The following is a 23944-nucleotide window of genomic DNA, read 5'->3' as shown; positions in this document are numbered from 1 at the left end:
GAAGTACTTACAGCCATCGAGAAGGCTAAAGTTTCCTACAGGGTATAAAAGTGAAAGATCAAATTGTCTTGACCTTCTGAAACTAAGAGCATAAAGGATTTTAATGTCTGAAAATAATTTATATGAAACTGAAAAACAAAGAACCAACAATAAAACTAAACAAAAAAAATTCCTATAAATGATGACATTCTGGTGTATTTCTAGAAGCTCTTCCTGTGAATTTCCTTTTACCCAGCTGAACTGACACTCTGGAACAGCTCCATCTAATAGGCATATAATGTAATAACATCTGTAATTTTACTTTCTCTGATGGCCACATTTAAAAAGTAAGAAGAAATGGGTCAATAATTGAAACAATTTTTTTAATTTTTTTTATTTTTTGGAGATGGGGTTTCGCTCTTGTTACCCAGGCTGGAGTGCAATGGTGCGATCTCGGCTCACTGTAACCTCCGCCTCCCGGGTTCAAGCGATTCTCCTGCCTCAGTCTCCCAAGTAGCTGGATTTACAGGTGTGTGCCACCATGCCCAGCTGATTTTGTAGAATTTATTTAATTAACCCAGTATACGTGAAACATCATTTTAACATGTGATCAACAGTGAAAAACCATTAAAAAAATTATTTTTCCTTTTTTTGGTACTAAGTCTTCAAAATCTGGTGTGTATTTTACATTTTCTGCATATCTAATAATTTTTTTTGGAGACACAGTCTCGCTCTGTCACCCAGGCTGGATTGCAGTGGTGCTATCTTGGCTCACTGCAGCCTTTGCCTCCCAGGTTCTAGCGATTCTTGTGCCTCAGCCTCCTGAGTAGCTGGGATTATAGGTGCCTGGCACCATGCCTGGCTAATTTTTGTATTTTTAGTAGAGATGGGATTTCACCATGTTGCCCAGGCTGGTCTTGAACTCCTGACGTCAGGTGATCTGCCTGCCTCGGCCTCCTAAAGTACTGAGATTACAGGCATAGGCCACAGCACCCAGCCTGCATATCTAAATTTAAACTAGCCAAATTTCAAGTGCTCAATAGCCACAAGTGTCTAGCGGCTACTGCACTGGACAGAAGACTCTAGAATAATATTTCAGAGATTTTTCATTTAATGTTGTAACACAGATGTTTCCCCATATCATTTGTATTGTTCTATGAATAGACTTTCAGTGCTTTTGACATCTTTACCTAGATATATCAAACGCATTACAAATTTAATATGTCCTGTACTAGAGTTGTAATAACCACTCGCAAATCAGATTCTTTTCTAGGGTTTACTATCTAATTAAACAAACCAGAAACCAAGAAGTCATCTTTTAAACCATCTCATTTACCCTATGTCCGGCCTTGACAAGGTTCTACTGATTTTCTCTTTAAAAATTTCTCCTGAATCTATCCAATCCTGTTTGACTTCACAGCTAGCACTCTAATCCAAAACCAACTCTCTTCACTCCACTTCAGACCATTCTCTACAACAAAGACAGAGTTATCTTTTTAAAAGCCAGATTTTACCACAATAACTCACTCTCTCACTGTCTCTCCCATAACTTTTCAATAGACCCCCATTACTGTTAGGATAAAGTTCCAAAATTGCTAGTATGACCTGCAAGGCCTTGCCCAGTGGGGCCTCTCCAGCTTGCACACAGCTCTCTGAATTAAGACACTCTGGCCTTTATTTAGTTTGTTCAATGCCTCACGCATCTTCTACCACAGAGACTTTGTACATACCATTCACCTTTACTGAAAGGCTCTTTTACCTACTTTTCCTTTGGTGATCAGCTCAAACATCACATGCTTAAAAAGCCTTCTATGGGCTGGGCGCAGTGGCTCATGCCTGTAATCCCAGCACTTTGGGAGGCCGAGGTGGAAGGATCACCTGAGGTACGGAGTTCAAGACCATCCTGACCAACAGAGTGAAACCCCATCTCTACTAAAAATACAAAATTAGCCAGGTGTGGAATGCCTGTGCTCCCAGCTACTTGGGAGGCTGAAGTAGGAGAATCGCTTGAATCCAGGAGGTGGAGGTTGCAGTGAGCTGAGATCGTGCCATTGCACTCCAGCCTGGGCAACAAGAGTGAAACTCTGTCCCCCCACCCCCGCCCCCAAAAAAGCCTTCCATGGTTTCCTTAGCAAAGTTATATTTTGCTAATATAGTTCTGATACCACATGTAGTAGTTACAGTTACATCTTACATTTCTTTACTAGAATGATTTCTGGCTATTTCTTCCACTAGGCTATAAACTCCATGAAGACAGAGATCATATATTTTGATTATCACTTAAGTACTAGCCTGGTACACAGTAGACTCAAATACTGGCTGGATTATAAAGTACATGAATGGTTGTGAAAACCTAAATAACCATCTGGGAAAAAAATTAGTTTTTAATTGTATATAACATACAGCAATATAAAAAAACTTCCACAAATTCATTCTTTCAAATATGATGAAGTGTCAACTATGTATGTGCAGGGAGCTATCTGAGGTACTGCGGACATAGTAATTTAAAAAAATGTAAGCAGATGCTCTCATGGAGCCCACATTCTAGCATGCAATAGACAATAAACAGTAAATATGTGATACAAGCTGAGAGTGGTGGCTCACACCTATAATCCCAGCACTTTGGGAAGCTAAGGCAGGAGGACTGCCCGAGACCAGGAGTTCAAGACCAGCTTGGGCCACATGGTAAGGCCTCATCTCTACAAAAAAAAAAAATTAAAAAATTAGCTAGGCATGGTGGTGTACACCGGTAATCCCAGCTATCAGGAGGCTGAGGCAAGAGAATCACTTGAGCCCAAGAGGTCAAGGCTTGCAGTGAGCCATGTTCATGCCGCTATACTTCAGCACTGGGTAACAAAGTGAGACCTGTCTCAAAAAATCAAAAAAAGTAATATATCAGGTGGTGATCAGTGCAGTGACTAAATGACAAAACTGAGAAAGAGGTGGGAGGTATTATAAAATAAAGTGATATCTGAACAGAGGACTCAAGGAAACGAGAGAATGAGCCCTGGGCACATGGTGGGGAAGAGCATCCCAGGTAGAGGGATTAGAAAGCACAAAGGCTCCTGAAGTCGGGGTTGGTTTGCCCAGGACCAACAAAGAGAACAGTGTAGTTGGAGCAGAGGGGACCAACAAAAAAGTAGCTGGCAGAAAGTTCACAGAGGTACAAAGGTCAGTTCATGCAGAGCCTCAAAAATCACAGTAAGGCCTTAGGTCTTTATTCTTACTGAGATGGGAAAGTATTACAGAATTTGAACTAGAGAAGAAACATGATTTGATTTACATTTTGTAAGAATCACTCGGGCTGCTGCAGAAGAAAAAACAGAATGGACCTTGTCTCTACACAAAATAAAAAAACTAGTCAAGTGTGGTGCTGCATGCCTATGGTCCCAGATACTTGGGGGGATGAGGTAGGAAAATTGCTTGAGCCTGGGAGTTCAAGGCTGCAGTGAGCCACGATCAAGCCACTGCATTCCAGCCTAGGTGACACAGCGAGACCTCATCTCTAAAAATAATAAAAAAAAAAAGAATGGAACAAAAAGAAGCAAGAGACTAATCAAAAAGCTCTTGCAATGAGGGCTCCTCGGAAGCAGGGTAGGAGCAATGGAGACAAGGATCCAATTCTAAAGAGACTAAAGAAAACCTAATTTATTGATATAGCGAAAGACCAGAGGGAAAAGCAGCTTGTGGTGGTAGAGACACAAGAATTTGCTCTGGCTGTTAACGATAAGATGGCTCTTAGGCATCCAAATGAAAATACTGTAGGTGATCAAATGTATAAGCCTGGAGTTCACATGAGAGTTCAAGTCTCCAAAATAAAACAAAAGACAGACAAGCAAATAACTCAGAACAGTACCTCACATGTAGTAAGGTTTTAATATATGGCAGCCACGGCTGGGCCCAGTGGCTCATGCCTGTAATCCCAGCACTTTGGAAGACCAAGGTGGGCGGATCACCTGAGGTCAGGAGTTCGAGGCCTGGCCAACATAGCCAAACCCCATCTCTACTAACAGTACAAAAATTAGCCAGGCGTGGTGGCAGGCGCCTATAATCCCAGCTACTTGGGAGGCTGAGGCAGGGGAATTGCTTGAACCCAGGAAGCAGAGGTTGCAGTGAGCCAAGATCACACCACTGCACTCTAGCCTGGGCAACAAGCGCAAGACTCCATCTCCAAAACAAACAAACAAACAAACAAAAACGGCAGCCATTACCATTATTGAAAGATTCTACCAAAGCACTGAAAAGCTAACAAAAAGCCCAACTTAACCTTCATTTCTGTTTACATGGTGGTAGAAAGCCCCAAATCCAAGGGTAAACTAACAAGGCATTTATCTTCAAACTAGTAGAAGACATGTTAGTGGTTATACAGCAGATGATATCATTTGACATAACCACTTTTCCAATTTTCTTCTTCCAAGCCACAAAACACTAGGAAAGTTTCCAAGGCATACTGTTTCACCAAGCAGCAGCCAAACATGAGTATCTTTTTCCCCCGAAAAATACAAAAAGAAAACCTTAAAGAATGATGTAGAAAAACAGAACAAGAGCAAATCCAAATTTTGGTGAAGTTCTGGTCTGATTTAATTATTCCAATCGTGAAAGATACTCACACAGTCAGATGCGTTTTAGGAAAACAGATATAGGAACCCTCCCTTCAGCAGTTGCCTTCGTTTTTCAATTGGCAAGAGCCTTGCCACACAATGAACAGTGCATCTGTGGTGTCTCATTAAGATTAGGAATAAGTATGAGATCATAGGTCACATGAACTGCATTTATGTTCTCTTCTTGACACTTTCCAAATGAAGCTAAGTCAACAGGAAGACAGAGTCTACAATTCTACTGGGAAATTCATTTCCTCTTAATAGGAAACTCTTCTAGATGATTGAGCAGATGTGATGGTGCCACCCTACACTTGATCAGATGGATACATATATGAACACATATATATTTTTTTGAGATGAAGTCTCATTCTGTCGCCCAGGCTGGAGTGCAGTGACGTGATCTCAGCTCACCGCAAGCTCCGCCTCCCAGGTTCAAGCCATTCTCCTGCTTCAGCCTCCCCAGTAGCTGGGACTACAGGCGCCCATCACCACGCCTGACTAACTTCTTTTTCTAGTTTTAGTAGAGACAGGGCTTCACCATGTTAGCCAGGATGGTCTCGATCTCCTGACCTCATGTTCCGCCCTACTCAGCCTCCCAAAGTGCTGGGATTACAGGCTTGAGCCACCGTGCCCAGCCCAGACAGATATATTAATACCAGACTTGGGCTTTGTTATGGACTGCATTGTGCCCCTCCCCACCAAAATTCTTCTGTTGGAGCCCTACCCCGCAATGTAACTGTATTTGAAGGCAAAGCCTTTAAGGAGATGATTAAGGTTAAATGAAGTTATAATGGTGGGCTCTAATCCAGTAGGAGTTGTCTTCATATGAGGAAGAGACACCAGGAGTGCGCACACCCAAAGGAAAGGCCACGTAAGGACAAAGTAAGGAGGCAGTTGGCTATCTGCAAGCCAGGAAGACAGTCCTCATCAGAAAGCAACTGTGCCAGCACCATGACCTTGCACGTACAGCTTCCAGAACCATGACAAAATTAACTTGTTGCTGCAGCCACCTAATCTGTGGTATTTTCTTATGGCAGCCCAAGGTTTATTAACCTCCAGGCTTTATTAACATTTATAACCCCAGAGAATACTAGCCATCAGAAACCCATTAAAACCAAGAAACTCTGACAACCTCTCTGGAAGTGCCATTAACACACCCAACTACCTTCCCTGTTTACAGCACTCTTACCTTACCCTCGGGTGAGCCTTCTCTAATACTCTCTTTACTCTTGTAAAGATGACCTCATTCTTCACAAACCCTCCCAAAAACAAGTTTAAGGTTAGGAGTTGTTCAAAGCCAAAACCCATTTCAATACAAGTTTAACTTTAAAAGATAACAAGAATAATCTACAGGGAAAAAAAAAACCCAAAATCTATTATTACTAAACCTGGAGGAGGTAGAACTTTTAAAGCTTATACAAAATAAAGACCCTACAAAGAAAAGATATACAACTCTAATTACACAAAGTTTAAACAAAGGTAATTTAAAAGCAAAACAAAAGGGAAATAAGATGGAAAAATTATCTGCATATACAAAACATGAACATGTTTAATACATATGAAGAGCTACTAAAACCATTATAAAAATCCCCACATCAGAAGCAGTCAATTTACAAAAAAAAACAAAAAAACAAAAAACCAGAAACTTTAATCAGAGTGTATATTGAAATAAATTAGGTGTTTTTTTTAACCAAAAAAATCAAGAAAATATTTACCTTTTCATGAACTTGTCATTAGTTTAAATGACAAAGAGACATGATTTCTTAAATTTCCTTAAGTTTCATGTTTTGTTTTGTTTTTTTCCCTACTGGTGCTTCTAGGGTCACTAATTCTTTTTACATAAAAACATTACTATAGTACATATAAATCTTTGTGAAAATATGATAATAAATCAAACTCAAGGCAATAAAAGAGAAATATAACCGACTATACTAATTGAACAAATAAATGTGGCAACAACACAGACACACAGGTACTTTATTGATGTTGGCACTTGATGTCTGAAGCAGGACTGCCATTTCCAAGATCTTCTGGACCATCCTAGGTGCTACATATTAGTTGACTGAATGAAAAAAAAAAATTATGTTCAAGTTTGAAGTCTCCACATCATGAAAATAACCATGAAAACACTGGCACACTGTTTCCTCAATGAAGCAACTCCTACACAGTCAAATGACTAAAAATTATTTATTCTGGGTAGCAGATGTCACAACTAAATTTAAAATTTGGAGATACCTTCGCTGTCTTCTGGATTTTCCTCTTCATTGGAGGCTTCAATATCTTCATCCTCCTGAGCAGAAACAGTGGAAGCGACACTTTCACATTGAGACACGTCTCGCTCTTCACGAGGTTTTCGTGAAGTCTAAAGGAGTAAAGAGTATTATTTGATTTAAATAACTAAAAAGAAAATTTCGTTTCTGAAATAATGTAGAACATTATTTCTTTTTACCACTCCATTTATTTTTCTTTTTTTTTTTTTTTTCTTTTTTGAGACAGTCTTGCTGTCACCAGGCTGGAATGCAGTGGCACGATCTCAGTTTACTGCAACCTTCACCTCCTGGGTTCAAGCAATTCTCTGCCTCAGCCTCCCGAGTAGTTGGAATTACACGTGCCCGCCACTAGGCCCAGCTAATTTTCACGTTTTTAGCAGAGACGGGGTTTTTCACCATCTTGGCCAGGCTGGTCTTGATCTCTTGACCTCGTGATCCATCCGCCTCAGTCTCCCAAAGTGCTGGGATTACAGGCATTAGCCACCATGCCCAACCAATACCACTCAATTTATTTTACTATAAAAAAAGTGCAAATTCAGCCAGGCACAGGAGCTCATGTCTATAACCCCAGCACTTTCGGAGACTGAGGTGGGAGGATCACTTGAACCCAGGAGTTTGAGACTAGCCTGGGCAACAAAAGTCAGACACCTGCCCCTACAAAAAACAATTAGCTGTGTGTGCTGGTGCTCTCCTGTAGTTCCAGTTACACAAGAGACTGAGGCAGGGAGATCACCTGAGCCCAAAAGGCTGAAGCTGCAGTGAGCTGTGATCACGCCACTGCACCCCAGGCTGGGTGACAGAGTAAGACTTGCTCAAAAAAAAAAAAAAAAAAAATTTTTTTTAATTCCTTTTTTTAAAAAATAGTATGCTCCCTTCTGCAAAGTATGTTTATACAAAATTGCTCATTCTTCTACTGGGGTCGCATATACATTAAGAGTACATATGTACGCATTTAACTGTAAGACATTAACTATTTACATTATATTTATAACTTCATGTTACTAAATAGAAAGCTTAATATCTTCTGCGTTTGCAGACCCAGGTTTCTGGAAGTCCCAGCCCTGATGGTCCTCTATCCTGCGCCCCTTACAGAGCCTACATTTCACCTCACTTCAGCTGTCAGCCTCTCCCAGTGAGACTCCTCAGGAGAGGAAAATACATTACTACCTTGTTAAAAATTACCTGCACGTCTACTCAACATTTTCATGTGGATGATATTTAGGAGCCAACCTAAAGTATTAATTAACTCAAGAGAAACAATCATTTTCTACATTAGAGTCACAGAATTAGCTGCAATTCTCAAGGCTAATATTTCTATGTTCATAGTAGGAATGCAAGAGAATCCCAGAGACACACTGGCAACACTTTCTAAAAAGCTTTCAGAAGATTCTGTAAATTTTCAAGGATTAGATAATAGCTACTTTTAATTTATTTGTTTGTTTTTGAATATGAGGTCTTGCTGTGTTGCCCAGACTGGTCTGGAACGTCTGGCCTAAACAATCCTCCCACTTTGGCCTCCCAAAGTGCTAAGATTACAGGCATGACCTACCATGCCCAGCAGATAAGTTATTATATGGATTTTTCCAGAGCCCAGTGTATGTCCCTCTCTTGCCAATATTAACCCATTCTGTTTGATCCTTTCACTAGTAACTAGGGAAGAGACAACGTTTTACCCTACTACAACATCCCTCTGTTCACATGCAATAATCCACTACGTCACCAAGCATTTTCTTCAATATATGATAGTATTCACTAATTCTTAATGTAAAGTCAAATATACAGAAACACAGGCCAGGCGCAGTGGCTCATGGTCGGACCCAGTGGCTCAGACTTGTAAGCCCAGCACATTGGGAGGCCAAGGCGGGCGGATCACTTGAGGCCACGAGTTCAAGACCAGCCTGGCCAACATGGTGAAACCCTGTCTCTACTAAAAATACAAAAATTAGTCGGGCATGGTGGTGCGTGTCTGTAATCCCAGCTACTCGGGACACTGAGGCAGGAGTATCGCTTGAGCCCAGGAAGCGGAGGTTGCGGTGAGCCAAGATTGCACCACTGCAATCCAGCCTGCGCGACAGAGCAAAACTCCATCCCAAAAAAATAAAAATAAAAATAAAAATAAAAACAAGGTATTCTGCCGGGAAAACTGCCTTTGGGGTCCAACTGCAACTCTTCCCAGAATCTCCAATCAACCAGCCTACCCCATCAGACACTGGACTCGCCAACCCTCCACAATAGCGTGAGCCAATTCCTTAAATCTCAGTCTTTCTATATATATGCATAAACACATCCTGTTAATTTTGTTTCTCAGAAGGACCATGACTAATATAACATACATTTATTTATTTACTTTTATTTTTGAGACGGAGTCTCGCACAGTCACCCAGGCTGGAGTGCAGTGGCATTATCTGGGCTCACTGCAAGCTCCGCCTCCTGGGTTCACACTATTCTCCTGCCTCAGCCTCCCGAGTAGCTGGGACTACAGGTGCCTGCCACCACACCCGGCTAATTTTTTGTACTTTTAGTAAAGACGGAGTTTCACCATGTTAGCCAGGATGGTCTCAATCTCCTGACCTCACGATCTGCCTTCCTCAGCCTCCCAAAGTGCTGGGATTACAGGCGTGAGTCACCACGCCCAGCCAACATTTATATTTTAAATACACATCTGATTCATTCTTTACTTCACTTTGTCTCAAAACATTTTGGATGTTATCTCGTGAAGTCAAGTCTTTATCTTGTCAGTAGACTTTTTCATGTTTTGGTTGCTACAGCATATTTTTAACTCTCACATTCTTATTATTAACCTAAAGACCCCTTTGTATACACCCTTTTAAATCAGTTGATGTTGTATCTTGTATACTCTTAATAAATTCAAATCTTATTAGCTTTACTATCACACTTTAATAATTCTCAAATTTTTTGGTCTAAGGATGCAACATTCTTAAAAAGTATTAAAGGCCGCAAAGAACTTTTCCTTTTTCATTTCCTTTTTGAGACGCCTCAAAAAAGGCTGGAGTACAGTGGTGTGATCTCAGCTCACTGCAACCTCCGCTTCCCAGGTTCAAGTGATTCTCCTGCCTCGGCCTCCCGAGTAGCTGGGATTAAAGGTGCACACCACCACATCCAGCTAATTTTTGTATTTTTAGTAGAGACAGGGTTTCACCATGTTGGCCAGGATGGTCTTGATCTCTTGACCTCGTGATCCGCCCGCCTCGGCCACCCAACGTGCTGGGATTACAGGTGTGAGCCACCGCACCTGGCCAAAGAACTTTTCTTTATGAGAGAAATATACATAGACAGCCAGATAGACACTTACTATATCAGAAACTAAAACTAAGAAAACTTTAAAATTTTAACTTATTAAAAACAATATAAACTCATAAATTATTTATTTATTTATTTATTTATTTATTTTGAGATGGAGCCTCGCTCTGTCGCCCAGGCTGGAGTGCAGTGGTGCAATCTCGGCTCACTGCAAGCTCCACCTCCTGGGTTCATGCCATTCTCCTGCCTTGGCCTCCTGAATGGCTGGGGCTACAGGCGCCCACCCCCACGCCCGGCTAACATTTTTTCCTTTATTTTTAGTAGAGACGAGGTTTCACTGTGTTAGCCAGGATGGTCTCGATCTCCTGACCTTGTGATTCGCCCTCCTCAGCCTCCCAAAGTGCTGGGATTACAGGCGTAAGCCACCACGCGCGACTTATTTTTTTAATGAAACGTAACCATTTTCCAAAACAAAAAATGACTTACAAACAAAGTGGCACAACCTTCCGTTTTTGGAAATCTCTTCCATGTCTGATCTAACAGAGACAGCACAATTCTCAAGGTGCTTCCACATATGATTTAATCTGTGGATTACATTAGGTCATCTAATGTTTTGGTTGAAGTATAAGAAAACAACGTAGCCTCACACAGATATGTAGTTGGAAAAGGGAAGAATATTTTAACAGATTTTTCAGATACTTGTGAATATTATTTTTTGATATTGTACCAAAACTAAGCAAATGTCACTTCTTATTTGTTAGTTACAATATGAAATCTGATACCATATCAAGGAACCCTTTATACCCTGTTAAAATCTATAATCTGGCCAGGCGTGGTGGCTCACGCCTGTAATCCCAGTACTTTGTGAGGCCGAGACAGGCAGATCACTTGAGGCCAGGAGCTGAAGACCAGCCTGACCAACACAGTGAAACCCTGTCTCTACTAAAAATACAAAAATTAGCCAGGTGTAGTGGCGTGTGCCTGTAATCCCAGCTGCTAAGGAGGCTGAGGCAGGAGAACTGCTTGAATCTGGGAGGCGGAGGTTGCAGTAAGCCGAGATCATGCCACTGCACTCCAGCCTGGGCGACAGGGCGAGACTCCATCTTAAAAAAAATAAAAAAGAAAAAAATCTAAAATCTATCTTACATTTGGTATATTAAAAAAAAATTATCAATATTTTATCAATGCATGATCCATTATGCATTAGTTCATTTTCACGCTGCTGATAAAGACATACTTGAGACTGGGAAGTAAAAGACGTTTAATGAACTTACAGTTCCACACGGCTGGGGAGGCCTCACAATCATGGCAAAAGGCAAGGAGGAGCAAGTAACATCTTACATGATGGTGGCAGGCCAAAAAAAGAAGAAAAAAAGGGGGGCTTGTGCAGGGGAACTCCTCTTTATAAAACCAGTAGATCTCATAAGACTTATTCACTATCATAAAAATAGCATGAGAAAGACCTGCCCCATGATTCAGTTATCTCCCACTGGGTCCCTCCCACAACACATGGGAATTGTGGGACCTACAATTCAAGATGAGATCTGGGTGGGGACACAGCCAAACCATATCATTCTGCCGCTGGCCCCTCCCACATCTCGTCTTCACATTTCAAAATCAATCATGCCTTCCAACAGTCCTCCAAAGTCTTAACTAATTTCAGCATAAACCCAAAAATCCATAGCCCAAAATCTCATCTGAGACAAGGAAAGTCCCTTCCCCTATGAGCCTGTGAAAGTAGAAGCAAGCTAGTTACCTCTTAGATACAATGGGGTCACAGGTATTGGGTAAATACAGCTATTCCAAATGGGAGAAATTGGCAAAAACAAAGGGGCTACAGGGCCCATTCAAGTCCAAAATCCAGCAGGGCAGTCAAACCTTAAAGCTCCAAAATGATCTCCTTTGACTCCAAGTCTCACACCCAGGTCATGCTGATGCAAGAGGTGGGTTCCCATGGTCTTGGGCAGCTCTGACCCTGTGGCTTTGCAGGGTAGAGCCTCCTTCCTTGCTGCTTTCACAGGCTGGCGTTGTGTCTGCGGCTTTTCCAGGCGCAGGGCGCAAACTGTAGGTGAATCTACCATTCTGGAGGACAGTGGCCCTCTTCTCACAGCTCCATTAGGCAGTGCCCTAGTAGGGACTCTGATCCTACATTTCCCTTCTGCACTGCCCTGGCAGAGGTCCTCCATGAGAGCCCCACCCCTGCAGCAAACTTCTGCTTGGACATCCAGGCATTTCCATACATCCTCTGAAATCTAGGCAGAGGTCCCCAAACCTCGATTCTTGACTTTGGTGCACCCACAGGCTCAACACCACATGGAAGCTGCAAAGGCTTGAGGCTTGCATCCTCTGAAGCCACGGCCCAAGCTGTACCTTGGCCCCTTTCAGCCATGGCTAGAGCTGCTGGGGTGCAGAGCACCAAGTCCCCATGCTGCAAACAGCAGGGGTTCCTGGGTCCAGGGCACAAAATCATTTTTTCCTCCTTAGCCTCCAGGCCTGTGAAGCAAGGGGCTGCCATAAAGACCTCTGACATCCTCTGAAGAAATTTTCCCCATTGTCTTAGAAATTAACATTCAGCTCCTCATTACTTATGCAAATTTCTGCAGCAGACTTGAATTCCTCCTCAGAAAATGGGATTTTCTTTTCTATCACGTTGTTAGGCTGCAAATTTTCCAAACTTTTATGCTCTGCTTCCCTCATAAAACTGAATGCCTTAAACAGCACCCAAGTCACCTCTAGAATGCTTTGCTGCTTAGAAATGTCTTCCACCAGATACTCTAAATCATCTCTCACAAGTTCAAAGTTCTGCAAATCTCTAGGGCAGGGGCAAAATGCTGCCAGTCTCTGCTAAAACATAAGAAGAGTCACCTTTGCTCCAATTCCCAACAAGTTCCTCATTTCCATCTGAGGTGATATCACCTTGGCCTGGACCTTATTTTCATGTCACTATCAGTATTTTTGTCAAAGCCATTCAACAAGTCTCTAGGAAATTCCAAACATTTCCAAATTTTCCTGTCTTCTTCTGAGCCCTCCAAACTCTTCCAACCTCTGCCTGTTACCCAGTTTCAAAGTTGCTTGTACATTTTCAGGTATCTTTTCAGCAATGCCCTACTCTACTGGTACCAATTTATTGTATTAGTCCATTTTTACGCTGCTTATAAAGACATATCCAAGACTTGGAAGAAAAAGAGGCTTAAAGGGCTGACAGTTCCACATGACTGGGAAGGCCTCACAATCATGGCGGAAAGCAAGGAGGAGCAAGTAACATCTCACATGGATAGGGCAGGCAAAAAAAGAGCTTGTGCGGGGAAATTCCTCTTTATAAAACCATCAGATCTCCTGAGACTTATTCACTATCACGAGAACAGCATGAGAAAAAAACCCGCCCCATGACTCAGTTATCTCTCACTGAGTCCCTCCCACAACACACAGTAATTGTGAGAGTTACAATTAATGATGAGATTTGGGTGGCAACACAGTCAAACCAAATCACATTATGACATCATGAAATGGCCATTTGGAAAGTACTGAGTTAAAGCAAGTTTTTGTAATTTGGATACATTTCATCACACAATAACAACTATCACATTTGCTATTATTACTACTGATCTCATCAGAAAATCTGTAATGAGAAGGTGTGAAGCTCATGGTTAGAGAAACTTATTTCCAAAATTCTCATTTTTTGCTTGAAAACTCCAAATTTTAAAGTGGCGACAAATACTATGTTATTTTTATTTGCAAGACAGCCTCATTCATTAATTTTCAAGAAAATGTCTCCCAAAATCCCAGTCTGAAAACATAGTTTGTCTGTCATTCTTTCAATCTAAAATGACATTCCATGAAAAAGGGGAGACTAGTGCAACTTAGAACTCAAACAATTGGCAAAGTGCTTTTCCTTGAGAGAACCATCACATTCTGGTATAGAGCAGAAGAACTTTATGTTTACTTCCCATTACATGACACGAAGTATAAAAAGACGTAGTCAAGGGGCAAGATTTAATAAAACTAACTTTCACTGCGTCATCAAGGACATTCTTTTTTTTTTTTTTTTTTTTTTTGAGACGGAGTCTCACGCTGTTGCCCAGGCTGGAGTGCAGTGGCGCGATCTCGGCTCACTGCAAGCTCCGCCTCCCGGGTTCCCGCCATTCTCCTGCCTCAGCCTCCTGAGTAGCTGGGACTACAGGCGCCCGCCACCGCGCCTGGCTAATTTTTTGTATTTTTAGTAGAGACGGGGTTTCACTGTGGTCTCGATCTCCTGACCTTGTGATCCGCCCGCCTCGGCCTCCCAAAGTGCTGGGATTACAGGCTTGAGCCACCGCGCCCGGCCCAAGGACATTCTTAAGTGACATTTTAAGAAAAAACTGCAAATGCTCAGAGATGAAAAATACATTGAGTATTAGCATCGTTTGGTTCCCTGCCAAGATTTATGCTAAGGCATCAGCAATTTTATCTACCACTGCTTTGACACCATAAATGCAAACATCATATACTGAAAAAAAGTAAATAACATTTGACTGATATTTTTATGAAAATAGCCGTGACCTCATGGAATCATCAAAAAAGCTCTATGGTCTTTGACAACCACTACACTGGAACTTTCTTATTAAGGAATTTCCAATAATGTTATACTCCCTGGTTTTTAATATTTATACCATGGAATCTTCTCTCTGAAAAAATGTCTAATATACCAAATCAATTCACTCGATATTATCAACAGACCTCCAACTAAAGTTTTCAATTCAACCTCCAAAAAGTTTATATTTTTCAAATCCGGCCTACAGTAATTCAAGAGTATTTAATTCCCTTTACTACAAACAGAAACTTCCAAGGAGGAAAGATAAGTTGGGGCAGGTCACAATGGGCCTTGTTTCGACTGTTAGGAATACAAATAGAAACTTTACTCCTTGAGCAATAAATAGAGAAACAGCTAGCCTGTACTAAAAATTTAGCATACCTTTTACATGTAAGTGCAGTAAATAAAAATGTAAGATACAAAAAGGTTTCTCTTATAACCAATCTCTGAAGCTCAGGAAAAAACATCAAGGCCAGACGCAGTGGCTCACACCTGTAATCCCAGCACTTTAGGAGGCTGAGGCAGGTGGATCACCTGAGGTCTGGAGTTCAAGACCAGCCTGGCCAACATGGTGAAACACTGTCTCTACTAAAACTACAAAAATTAGCCAGGCATGGTGGTGGGTGCCTGCAGTCCCAGCTACTCGGGAGGCTGAGGCAGGAAATTGCTTGAACCCAGGAGGAAGAGTTTACAGTGAGCCAAGATTGCACTGCTGTACTCTAGCCTAGGTGACAGAGTGAGACTCCATCTCAAACAACAACAACAACACTCTAAGTAAAAAACAATAAGTAAAAGATTCACCACCCCTGATATACTCACTTTCTGTTTATGCTGCTGTAAGAGGTTGTCAAGATTGTGTCGCCTTTTATAGTTAAAATAGAAGTTTTTACATTGAGCTTCACTTTTTGTTCCCACCATTTTAGCAATTGCTGCCCAGTTACGACCATGTTCTACCAGACCTGCATTTTAAAAACAGACCAAATGTTAATTGAACAGTCACCTGATCAAGCAAACAAGAGAAATAATAAATTAACTTAATCATTGTATTCACAACCATTGACACTAGAAGTGTGCTTTCAAATACTTACATATACTTTGATACTTATAAAAATACTTATTGAAACAAAACTCATTTACAGTTCTATATTTTTCCCCCTCAAATTTAAAATATGCTCATTAATAGAAGGGCTAAACCTTGTCCTTCCCATGTATCTCCCACAGGGCTAGGACAACGTTAGACACATTAGTAATAGCTCAAATACTTGCACACTAAATGATTAGGTACATCTAGATCTCTGGACACAATATATCAAGCCAATAAGGTAATCATATATAAATGAACACAATTTAAAGATATATATATGACTCCACTTATAATCCATATTTGTCCTCAGTCAATTCACAATCAAGCAATGCCATCAGAAAAATACTAGCCAATTAAAAACAATCCTATGGTAATACAATGCATTACAGAAACCAATGCAATTTAACACTTCTCTAATCTATACATACATACACATATATATATGCACACACATAAACACACACATATGTGCAAAGAATATGTATCTATGCATTTGTATACATATATACGGGAAGATACAAAAAAAATCTGAAATGTGTCACTCAAATGTCAAGCTATTTACAATAATTTATCTTTACAACTACAAGGTAAATATTTAACCACCAAAAAATTAGCTAATCTTTCTCAATATTACCAATTATTTATCCTATTAGAAATTTTAGTTCAATTTCAAATTATAGTACATTAACAAGCAACAACAGAAAAGCACAAGGTCCATAAAGTGCCAGAGTAAGAGGAAGGCCACAAAGCTATGAAAGTGGCAGAGACAGGACTCAAACCTGTGTTGGCCTGATTACAAACTTCATGCTCTTTCCTCTGAATCACAGAGCAATTTGCTAGTGGTTTATAATTAAATGACTTACCAAATGCAAACTGACAAAAGTATTTACCATCCTATAAATATAACTTTTAATTAACAGAAACATAAGACTTTATATCAACATTCATTCCAAAACAATTTCAATAGCATATAGTCATAATTACTCTAAAAAAGTGAAAATGACCTACTTGTTCTTTAATTAAATGACATTCAAAATAAAACTGTAGAGAGAATCTTAAATCGTTCAAAACTGGGCATCTTAAACAAGGCACACTGGGGGTACTTTACTGGGTACTATACTACCAAAAAAGAACTCTTAAAGTCACTTCTGACTCCTGTTTGCCTTTTAAAAAAATTAGTTCCATCTCACTCATTACTAATAACCCTAAAAAACAAAACAAAAACCTCAGAAACCAGAACTACTACAATTTACCTTTTTTAGCAACTTCCATTTCTTCTTCTGTCCATCGAGAGGTCTCCACAGGCTCTGTAGAAACTAAAATAAAGAGAGAACCCAATCAGGCAGAGAAAAACAAAGTTAAATCCTTCATTCAAACCAATCATATAATTATATAATCTGTTTATCTGACATAAAAGACTATGTAAAAGTATTTGGTGAAAGAAACTGCAGAAATAGGATAGGATAGTATCAACCTCTCCTCCACCAAACTAAAAGAAAAAAGTCAACACTTCAATATTACGATCTTTTTCAATGTTCTTAAAAGTTCTCTCCATGTCTACATTTTTTAAACGTTTTTAGCTTTTTTTTTTTTTTGGAGAAGTTCCACCTTCACCCAGTAGCTTCCCACTTAGTGATCTCCACCTCTCCTCTCCTGCAGTGTCAAAGGAAGAAGCAACCCTCCTCCTTCCTGTGCAAGCACAATTCCCTCTCCTCTCCTCTAAGCCTCCATCTTGTCCTAACTCCTGAAGACCCCTCAGTTCATCCCCGAGTGTCTGACATCCAGTGGGTAAAGATGGATCATAAACTGAATATGTTCTCTTTTGCTTCAGAAAAAAAAACAAAAAAAAACTCCTGAGAACATCAGGCCTGAGATGAGCTCCTGTCACATTCCCTTTCCCAATTTATAAGTACCACTATTCACCCAGTCACTTAAAGTACTAATAGCCTCCTTAGACTGATGACTAACTTTTGAATCCTGCCTCCCATTTACCACTCACATCCAATGACATACATCAACTCTGAATCCATCCCCTCCTTGCTTGGGCCACTGCATATATGCCGGGCCCTCTGCCTCCAGCCTTTATTTTGTCTAACCTGACCTCCACAATTGCTACCAGTTATCTTTCTAAGACACAAATCTAATCACAGCATTCCTCTATTTAAAAACCTGTGCAAGTTCCCCACTTCATAATCAAAGCAAAATACATCTCAAACAAGGCCCATCGTGACCTGCCCCAGCCTATCTTTCCTCCTCCTATCTAGTTAGTGCCCCTATCTCATTCTTGCCATTCCCTAAACTGCATTTTCTTTCATACTTCATGTTACAGTAACATTGGTACCTCTGAATCATTAACAGTGGTACTCTATCATTAATCTAGCCTTTTTATAAACTAATAAGACAATACTTAGAGAGAGAAAGATGCTTGAACTATTAGATCCAGTATTCCCTTGCGTAGGAATTTATTCCATGAAAAATAATTTAACGTAAACAAAATACTATGTGAATAAAGATTTTTTTTATTATAGTGCTATATACATTTTAAAAGCAGGGAAGAGGACAGACAACCTAATCATTCAGAAATAAGAGAATGGTTAAAGAAGTCATGCCTGAATATTACACAGCCATTAAAAAATAAAAATGGAAATTACTTAGAAATTAGAAATTATGATATATACCAAGTTAAGATATCAGAAGACACAGTAACATGCTGACTAGCTAACAACGAAATAAAAAAGAAAAACAGCTGTATTGGAGTGGCAAGACTGCGGGTGATGCTCTTTTTCAAAAAACTTTGATATTGAAGTTAAAAAAATTTAAAGATCACACTTCAGGATTATTTCTAGGTTGTCAATATTAAAAGTCCCTCCAACCCTATCCTAGCGGTGAAACAGAATCCCAAACAAAATTATGGCCTGTTTATGCCAATCTCTTCCACTCACTGGGTTCTGGTGGCGGTGGCAGAGGTGGTGGGGGCTCTTCAGTGGCCGCTGCAGCTGCAGCACTAGCAGCTGCAGCTTCGTTTGTCATGGACCTGGTGATCCGGCCCTTACGGCGGCCCTGACTGTTGGCAGTCTTTCGCCCCCGGGGTGTGGCTTGCTCTCTTTCCTCAGTTTCTTCTGCTGTACCATCCATCTTGTCCTTTTCCTTGGTATTTTCTCTGGACATAAAAGTAAATGAAAATTTGTGTGATTCAAAAGTATACATCCATCAAAGAAGGTTTTAGTTTTGAATATTATCTAAATAGAAACTGAATAAAACTACCTAATCTCTCAGTTACTTTAAAAAAAAAAAAATTCTGCCATACCATAATTTTTAAGAGTTTTGACAAGCTAAAATTAAGACATTTTATAAGACCTGTTTTACATGTTAATGGACTTAAAATTTAAACACATTTCAAACCAACTGATTTAGAAACCAGAACTACATGAGAAAGCAACAAATGACATCAGAAAAGCCCTAGACCTCCAATCCAGAGGCAAGAGCCTACACCAAAAGGCAGAAATTCTAGGGTTTTATTTGCCTTTGGTCTAGGTTGCCTCATGCATGAAATGAAGAAGCTAAAATAGATGATCTTCATGATAGATGCCTTTTCTATAGTAACAATCCACAATATTGTGTTATAAAACCAGACTCAATGCTCTAAATCATGTCTAATACTAATTATGTACAAATTGGGCAGTAATGGTTAATGCTTAGGAAACGGCCACTGGAGCCAGGCTGCCTGGGTTTGTACCACAGTTGTCATTTACTAGCCATGTGATCACCTTGGACAAGCTGCCTCGCCTCCATGGGCCTCAGTTTCCTCATCTGTACAATGAGAAAAAGAGTTTATTTCATGGGACTGTTGCCAGGACTGAAGGAGTTAAATAAAGTACCCAGAACAGTGCCTGGAACACAGTCAGCATCAAATAACAATTGGCTATTATTCAAGCTAAAATTCCCTCAGGATATAAAGTGCTTACCATCGTCTCAGGCATGTAGAAAAATGGTAGTTCCTGTTAATAGCAACAGTACTACATGTAATACTGGAAGACCATTCTCTGTACTACTTACCTCCCATGGTTGTTATATTTAAGAAAACATACTCAATGTACATTTTCGCAAATGAATGGATAGATGGCAATACTCAAAGACTTAATTATTCTTGCTTAATGGAAGATGTTGATTTTTTTTCCAAAAATAATTCTCTCCCCTTCAGTCCTAAATTGAAGTTACTGCATAGCCCTCTTTCCCTTTACTTACTTATTCCCTTATAAAGCTGGCTTCTATTCTGCAGCCTCCTGTTAAAAGATGTTTTCTCAAAAGTCACCAATGACTTGCAAACAGCAAAATCAAATGACCTCTTCTCAATTTTCCCCACAAGTCTTTCTGTCACAACTGACGCTGCAGTTAATTCTTCTTTTTATATCACTTTAAACTTAGCTTTTGAAATATCCCTGCTGCTATTCTGGCTTTCCTACTGGGGACAGACCTTTCTCCTCTCATTCCTTTCTTTTGGGTTTCTGATTTTTGTTTTTGAGAAAGTGTCTCACTCTATCACCCAGGCTGGAGAGCAATGGCGTGAACACAGCTCACTGCAGCCTCGATCTCTTGGGCTCAGGGGAGCCTCCCACCTCAGCTTCCGGAGTAGCTGGGACTACAGACACGTGCCACCATACCTGGTTAATTTTTGCATTTTTTGTAGAGACAGGGTGTCACCATGTTGCTCAGGGTGGTCATGAATTCCTGTGCTAAAGCGATTCTCCCACCTTGGCTGGGATTACGGGAGTGAGCCACTGTGCCGGGCTCCTCTCATCCTTTCATACAGGGATTTCCCAAGGCTCTCCCCTAGAGCCTTAGAGCTATGTGAGGTTACCCATTCTCATACGTTCTACTGGGAAGACTCCAATCTCTATCTTTGGACACACACCAACTCCAAAGACTCAGGCTTGTCTTCCCAACTACCTGCTGGAAGGGCCACCTGGATTTCCCATCAACAGAAACTGAACATATCCAAAATCAGATTCATCCTCACCTCTGCTCCTTGCTCCAAGTCATTCTCTAATCATTTGTTGTTAACACTCCTACCATGTTCATCATCATTCAGGTTTACAGATTTGATATCATCCTTTGCTCTCTCCTTTTTCCCATACTTCCTGCATGTGATCTAATGCCAAGTTTTGGTTATTTCATCTCAGAAATGCCTCTCTCACTAATTCTACCATCTCTATTTCTACTATCACTACACTTATTCAACACCTTAGTATCCCAATCCTGGCCTTTCATACTGGCCTCCCTGATTCATATCTCTAGTCTATTCATTTCTACCTTGCCAACGAATCAATATTCTAGCAGGATAGCTTTGGCAATAAACCACTCCATCCATTCTAATCCCTTTCTAACTATTCCCAAACAGACACACTGCACAGCCTCCTGAATGAAGTCTAACATGTTTGGCTTTCATGAAAGCTCTACATAATTTAACTCCAATCCACCTTCCACTTCTCTTCTTGATGCACACTATGTTAAGTCTAATGAAATCATTATCTGTCACTAGCTATTCATGTGATTCCCTCTACCTTACGCACATTAACCACTAGCATCTGCATAATGTCCTCCAAATTATCCAGAGAGAAGTAGCCTCGACCTCTTCTTAATCTGCCAAAGCACTTAACTGGTTGTCTGCTGACTTCTTACTGCCAGGCTTTTATTTCTTAAAGTAATACTTGTACTTTACCTAGTTTTCCCCTACTAAATCATGAACTACCTGGGAATAGTATACATCTTACATATTTTCACATTCTCCCTAAGACCTAGCTCACACAGATAATAAATGAAAGCTTGTTAAATAGTTTAGAAATTTTAACAAAAAAATAAAATCAAGATATGACAGAGTTCTATGTGAGAAGAACCACTGGTTACATGGCCCAAAATATGTTTAACCTAAATTAAAAGAAAAAAATATATTCCCTTATAGGTATCTTCCTAAGGTATAAAATTACAATGAAAGGAATATCTGTCTCTTTTAAAACCATGGCAAGTGACTAGCTACTTTAGCTTCCACAAAACTAGGTAAATCTTAAATAGTTCCACAAGGACTAAAGAAATAACATAATAAATATTAAAAAGGAACAAACTACTGATACATTCAATAACCTAAGTGAATCTCAAAGGCATTCATGCTAAGTAAAAGAAGCCATACATACTGCATGATTTCATTTTTATGTAATTCTAGAGAAAGCAAAACAGGTATGTGACTGCCAGAGGCTGGAAATGAAGAAAGAGAAACTGACTGCAAAGGAGCATACAGGAACTGTTTGGGGTGATGGAAACATTCTACATCACAATTGTGATAATAGTGACACAAGTGCATATGCTTGTCAAAACACATCAATGTATACATTTCAAAATGGTGAATTTTGTTCCATGTAAATTACAAAGCTAGTTCTTGGGGAAAAAAGAAACCAAACCAACTGTCATGCCGCCACACCTACCACACCCCTGTATATACACAAAAGCATCAAAAATAACTTTCTGAGTGGCAGAATCATAGGTTAATTTTCATTATATTTTTCTTTCTTTTCCTGTTTTTCTATAATGCACTTTTATAACCAAGAAAACAGCAATAACAACAACAAACAAACCCAAAACTCCATTTTATATGACAAAGTCAATAAAGCTGGAATCTAAAATTTAAAAAGTCTTCCTTTCTTAGCATTTTTACTATCTAATATATACTACCTGAGACTCAAAAACAGAACCTGAGGAATCTTCCAAATCAAAGATTAAATGACATTCAATATATCCTGGGGGAAAGTATTTATTACTATAACCCATTCCTTCTGAAAAGCAGTAATAACTCATGACTTGCAAATAAGTTCATTAAGTCAAAAGTTACATTTACTATAATATTCTATTCCTTAATCACATCAACTTAATCATGTAACTATTAGATGTTTCTAAAATTTCGGCCAGGTATGGTGGCTCATGACTGTAATCCCAGCACTTTGGGAGGTTGAAGCGGGTGGATCACCTGAGGTCAGGAGTTCAAGATCAGCCTGGGCAAAAATGGTGAAACCCCATCTCTACTAAAAACACAAAATTAGCAGGACGTGGTGACGCGCACCTGTAATCCCACCTACTTGGGAGGCCAAGGCACAAGAATCACTTGAACTTGGGAGGCAGAGGTTGCAGTGGGCCGAGATCACACCACTGCACTCCAGCCTAGGCGACAGAGTGAGATTGTCGCAAAAATAAGTAAATAAAATAAAATTTCAGCAGATTAAATTTCATTATTTAAAAATTACTAGGCTGGGCACGGTGGCTCATGTCTGTAATCCCAGCACTTTGGGAGGCCAAGGTTGGCAGATCACGAGATCAGGAGATAGAGATCACCCTGGCTAATGGTGAAATCCCATCTCTACGGGCGGATCACGAGGTCAGGAGATCGAGACCATCCTGGCTAACACAGTGAAACCCCATCTCTACTAAAAATACAAAAAGTGAGCCGGGCGAGGTGGCAGGCGCCTGTAGTCTCAGCTACTCAGGAGGCTGAGGCAGGAGAATGGTGTGAACCCGGGAGGCGGAGCTTGCAGTAAGCTGAGATCCGGCCACTGCACTCCAGCCTGGGCGACAGAGCGAGACTCCGTCTCAAAAAAAAAAAGAAAAAAGAAATCCCGTCTCTACTAAAAATATAAAAAATTAGCTGGGTGCGGTGGCGGGTGCCTGTAGTCCCAGTTACTTGAAAGGCTGAGGCAGGAGAATGGCATGAACCTGGGAGGTGGAGCTTGCAATGAGCCGAGATCATGCCACTGCACTCCAGCCAGGGCAAGAGAGCGTGATGCTGTCGCAAAAAAAAAAAAAAAAAACTATAATTTTGCAGCAACTTGGATACAACTAAAGGTTATCACCTTAAGTGAAATAACTCAGAAACAGAAGGTCAACTATCACATGTTCTCACTTATAAGCGGGAGCTAAATAATGTGGACACATGGATATAGAAAGTGGAATAATAGACACTGGAGATTCAAACAGGTGAGAGGGTATGAGGGGGTGGGTGAGGTATAATGGGTATAATGTACACTGTTTAGGCAATGGTACACTAAAAGCACAGACTTCACTACTATGCAATATATCCATGTGACAATTGTACTTGTACTCCGTAAATCTACAAAACTAAAAATAAAAATAAACATTT

At 40.3% G+C, this 23944-nt stretch overlaps 1 protein-coding gene across 48 annotated transcripts in view; it reads right to left on the bottom strand.

Moving 5' to 3' along the window:
* The window catches only part of NCOR1 (nuclear receptor corepressor 1), a 191217-nt gene that overhangs the window by 71997 nt on the left and 95276 nt on the right, over positions 1 to 23944 (bottom strand). For all 48 annotated transcript variants that reach the window (XM_074018641.1, XM_074018645.1, XM_074018652.1 and 45 more), the window contains 4 exons: positions 18708 to 18925; positions 17019 to 17081; positions 15501 to 15640; positions 6816 to 6942 (listed from right to left, as the gene is read on the bottom strand). In XM_074018641.1, the coding sequence (XP_073874742.1) occupies positions 6816 to 6942; positions 15501 to 15640; positions 17019 to 17081; positions 18708 to 18925 (548 nt within the window). The remainder of the gene's footprint in view (positions 1 to 6815; positions 6943 to 15500; positions 15641 to 17018; positions 17082 to 18707; positions 18926 to 23944) is intronic.

The sequence above is a fragment of the Macaca fascicularis genome, chromosome 16 (genome assembly GCF_037993035.2).
Source record: "Macaca fascicularis isolate 582-1 chromosome 16, T2T-MFA8v1.1".
Lineage (NCBI taxonomy): Eukaryota > Metazoa > Chordata > Mammalia > Primates > Cercopithecidae > Macaca > Macaca fascicularis.
The sequence above is the reverse complement of the archived record's forward strand: the minus strand, read 5'-3'. Positions and strand labels throughout refer to the sequence as shown.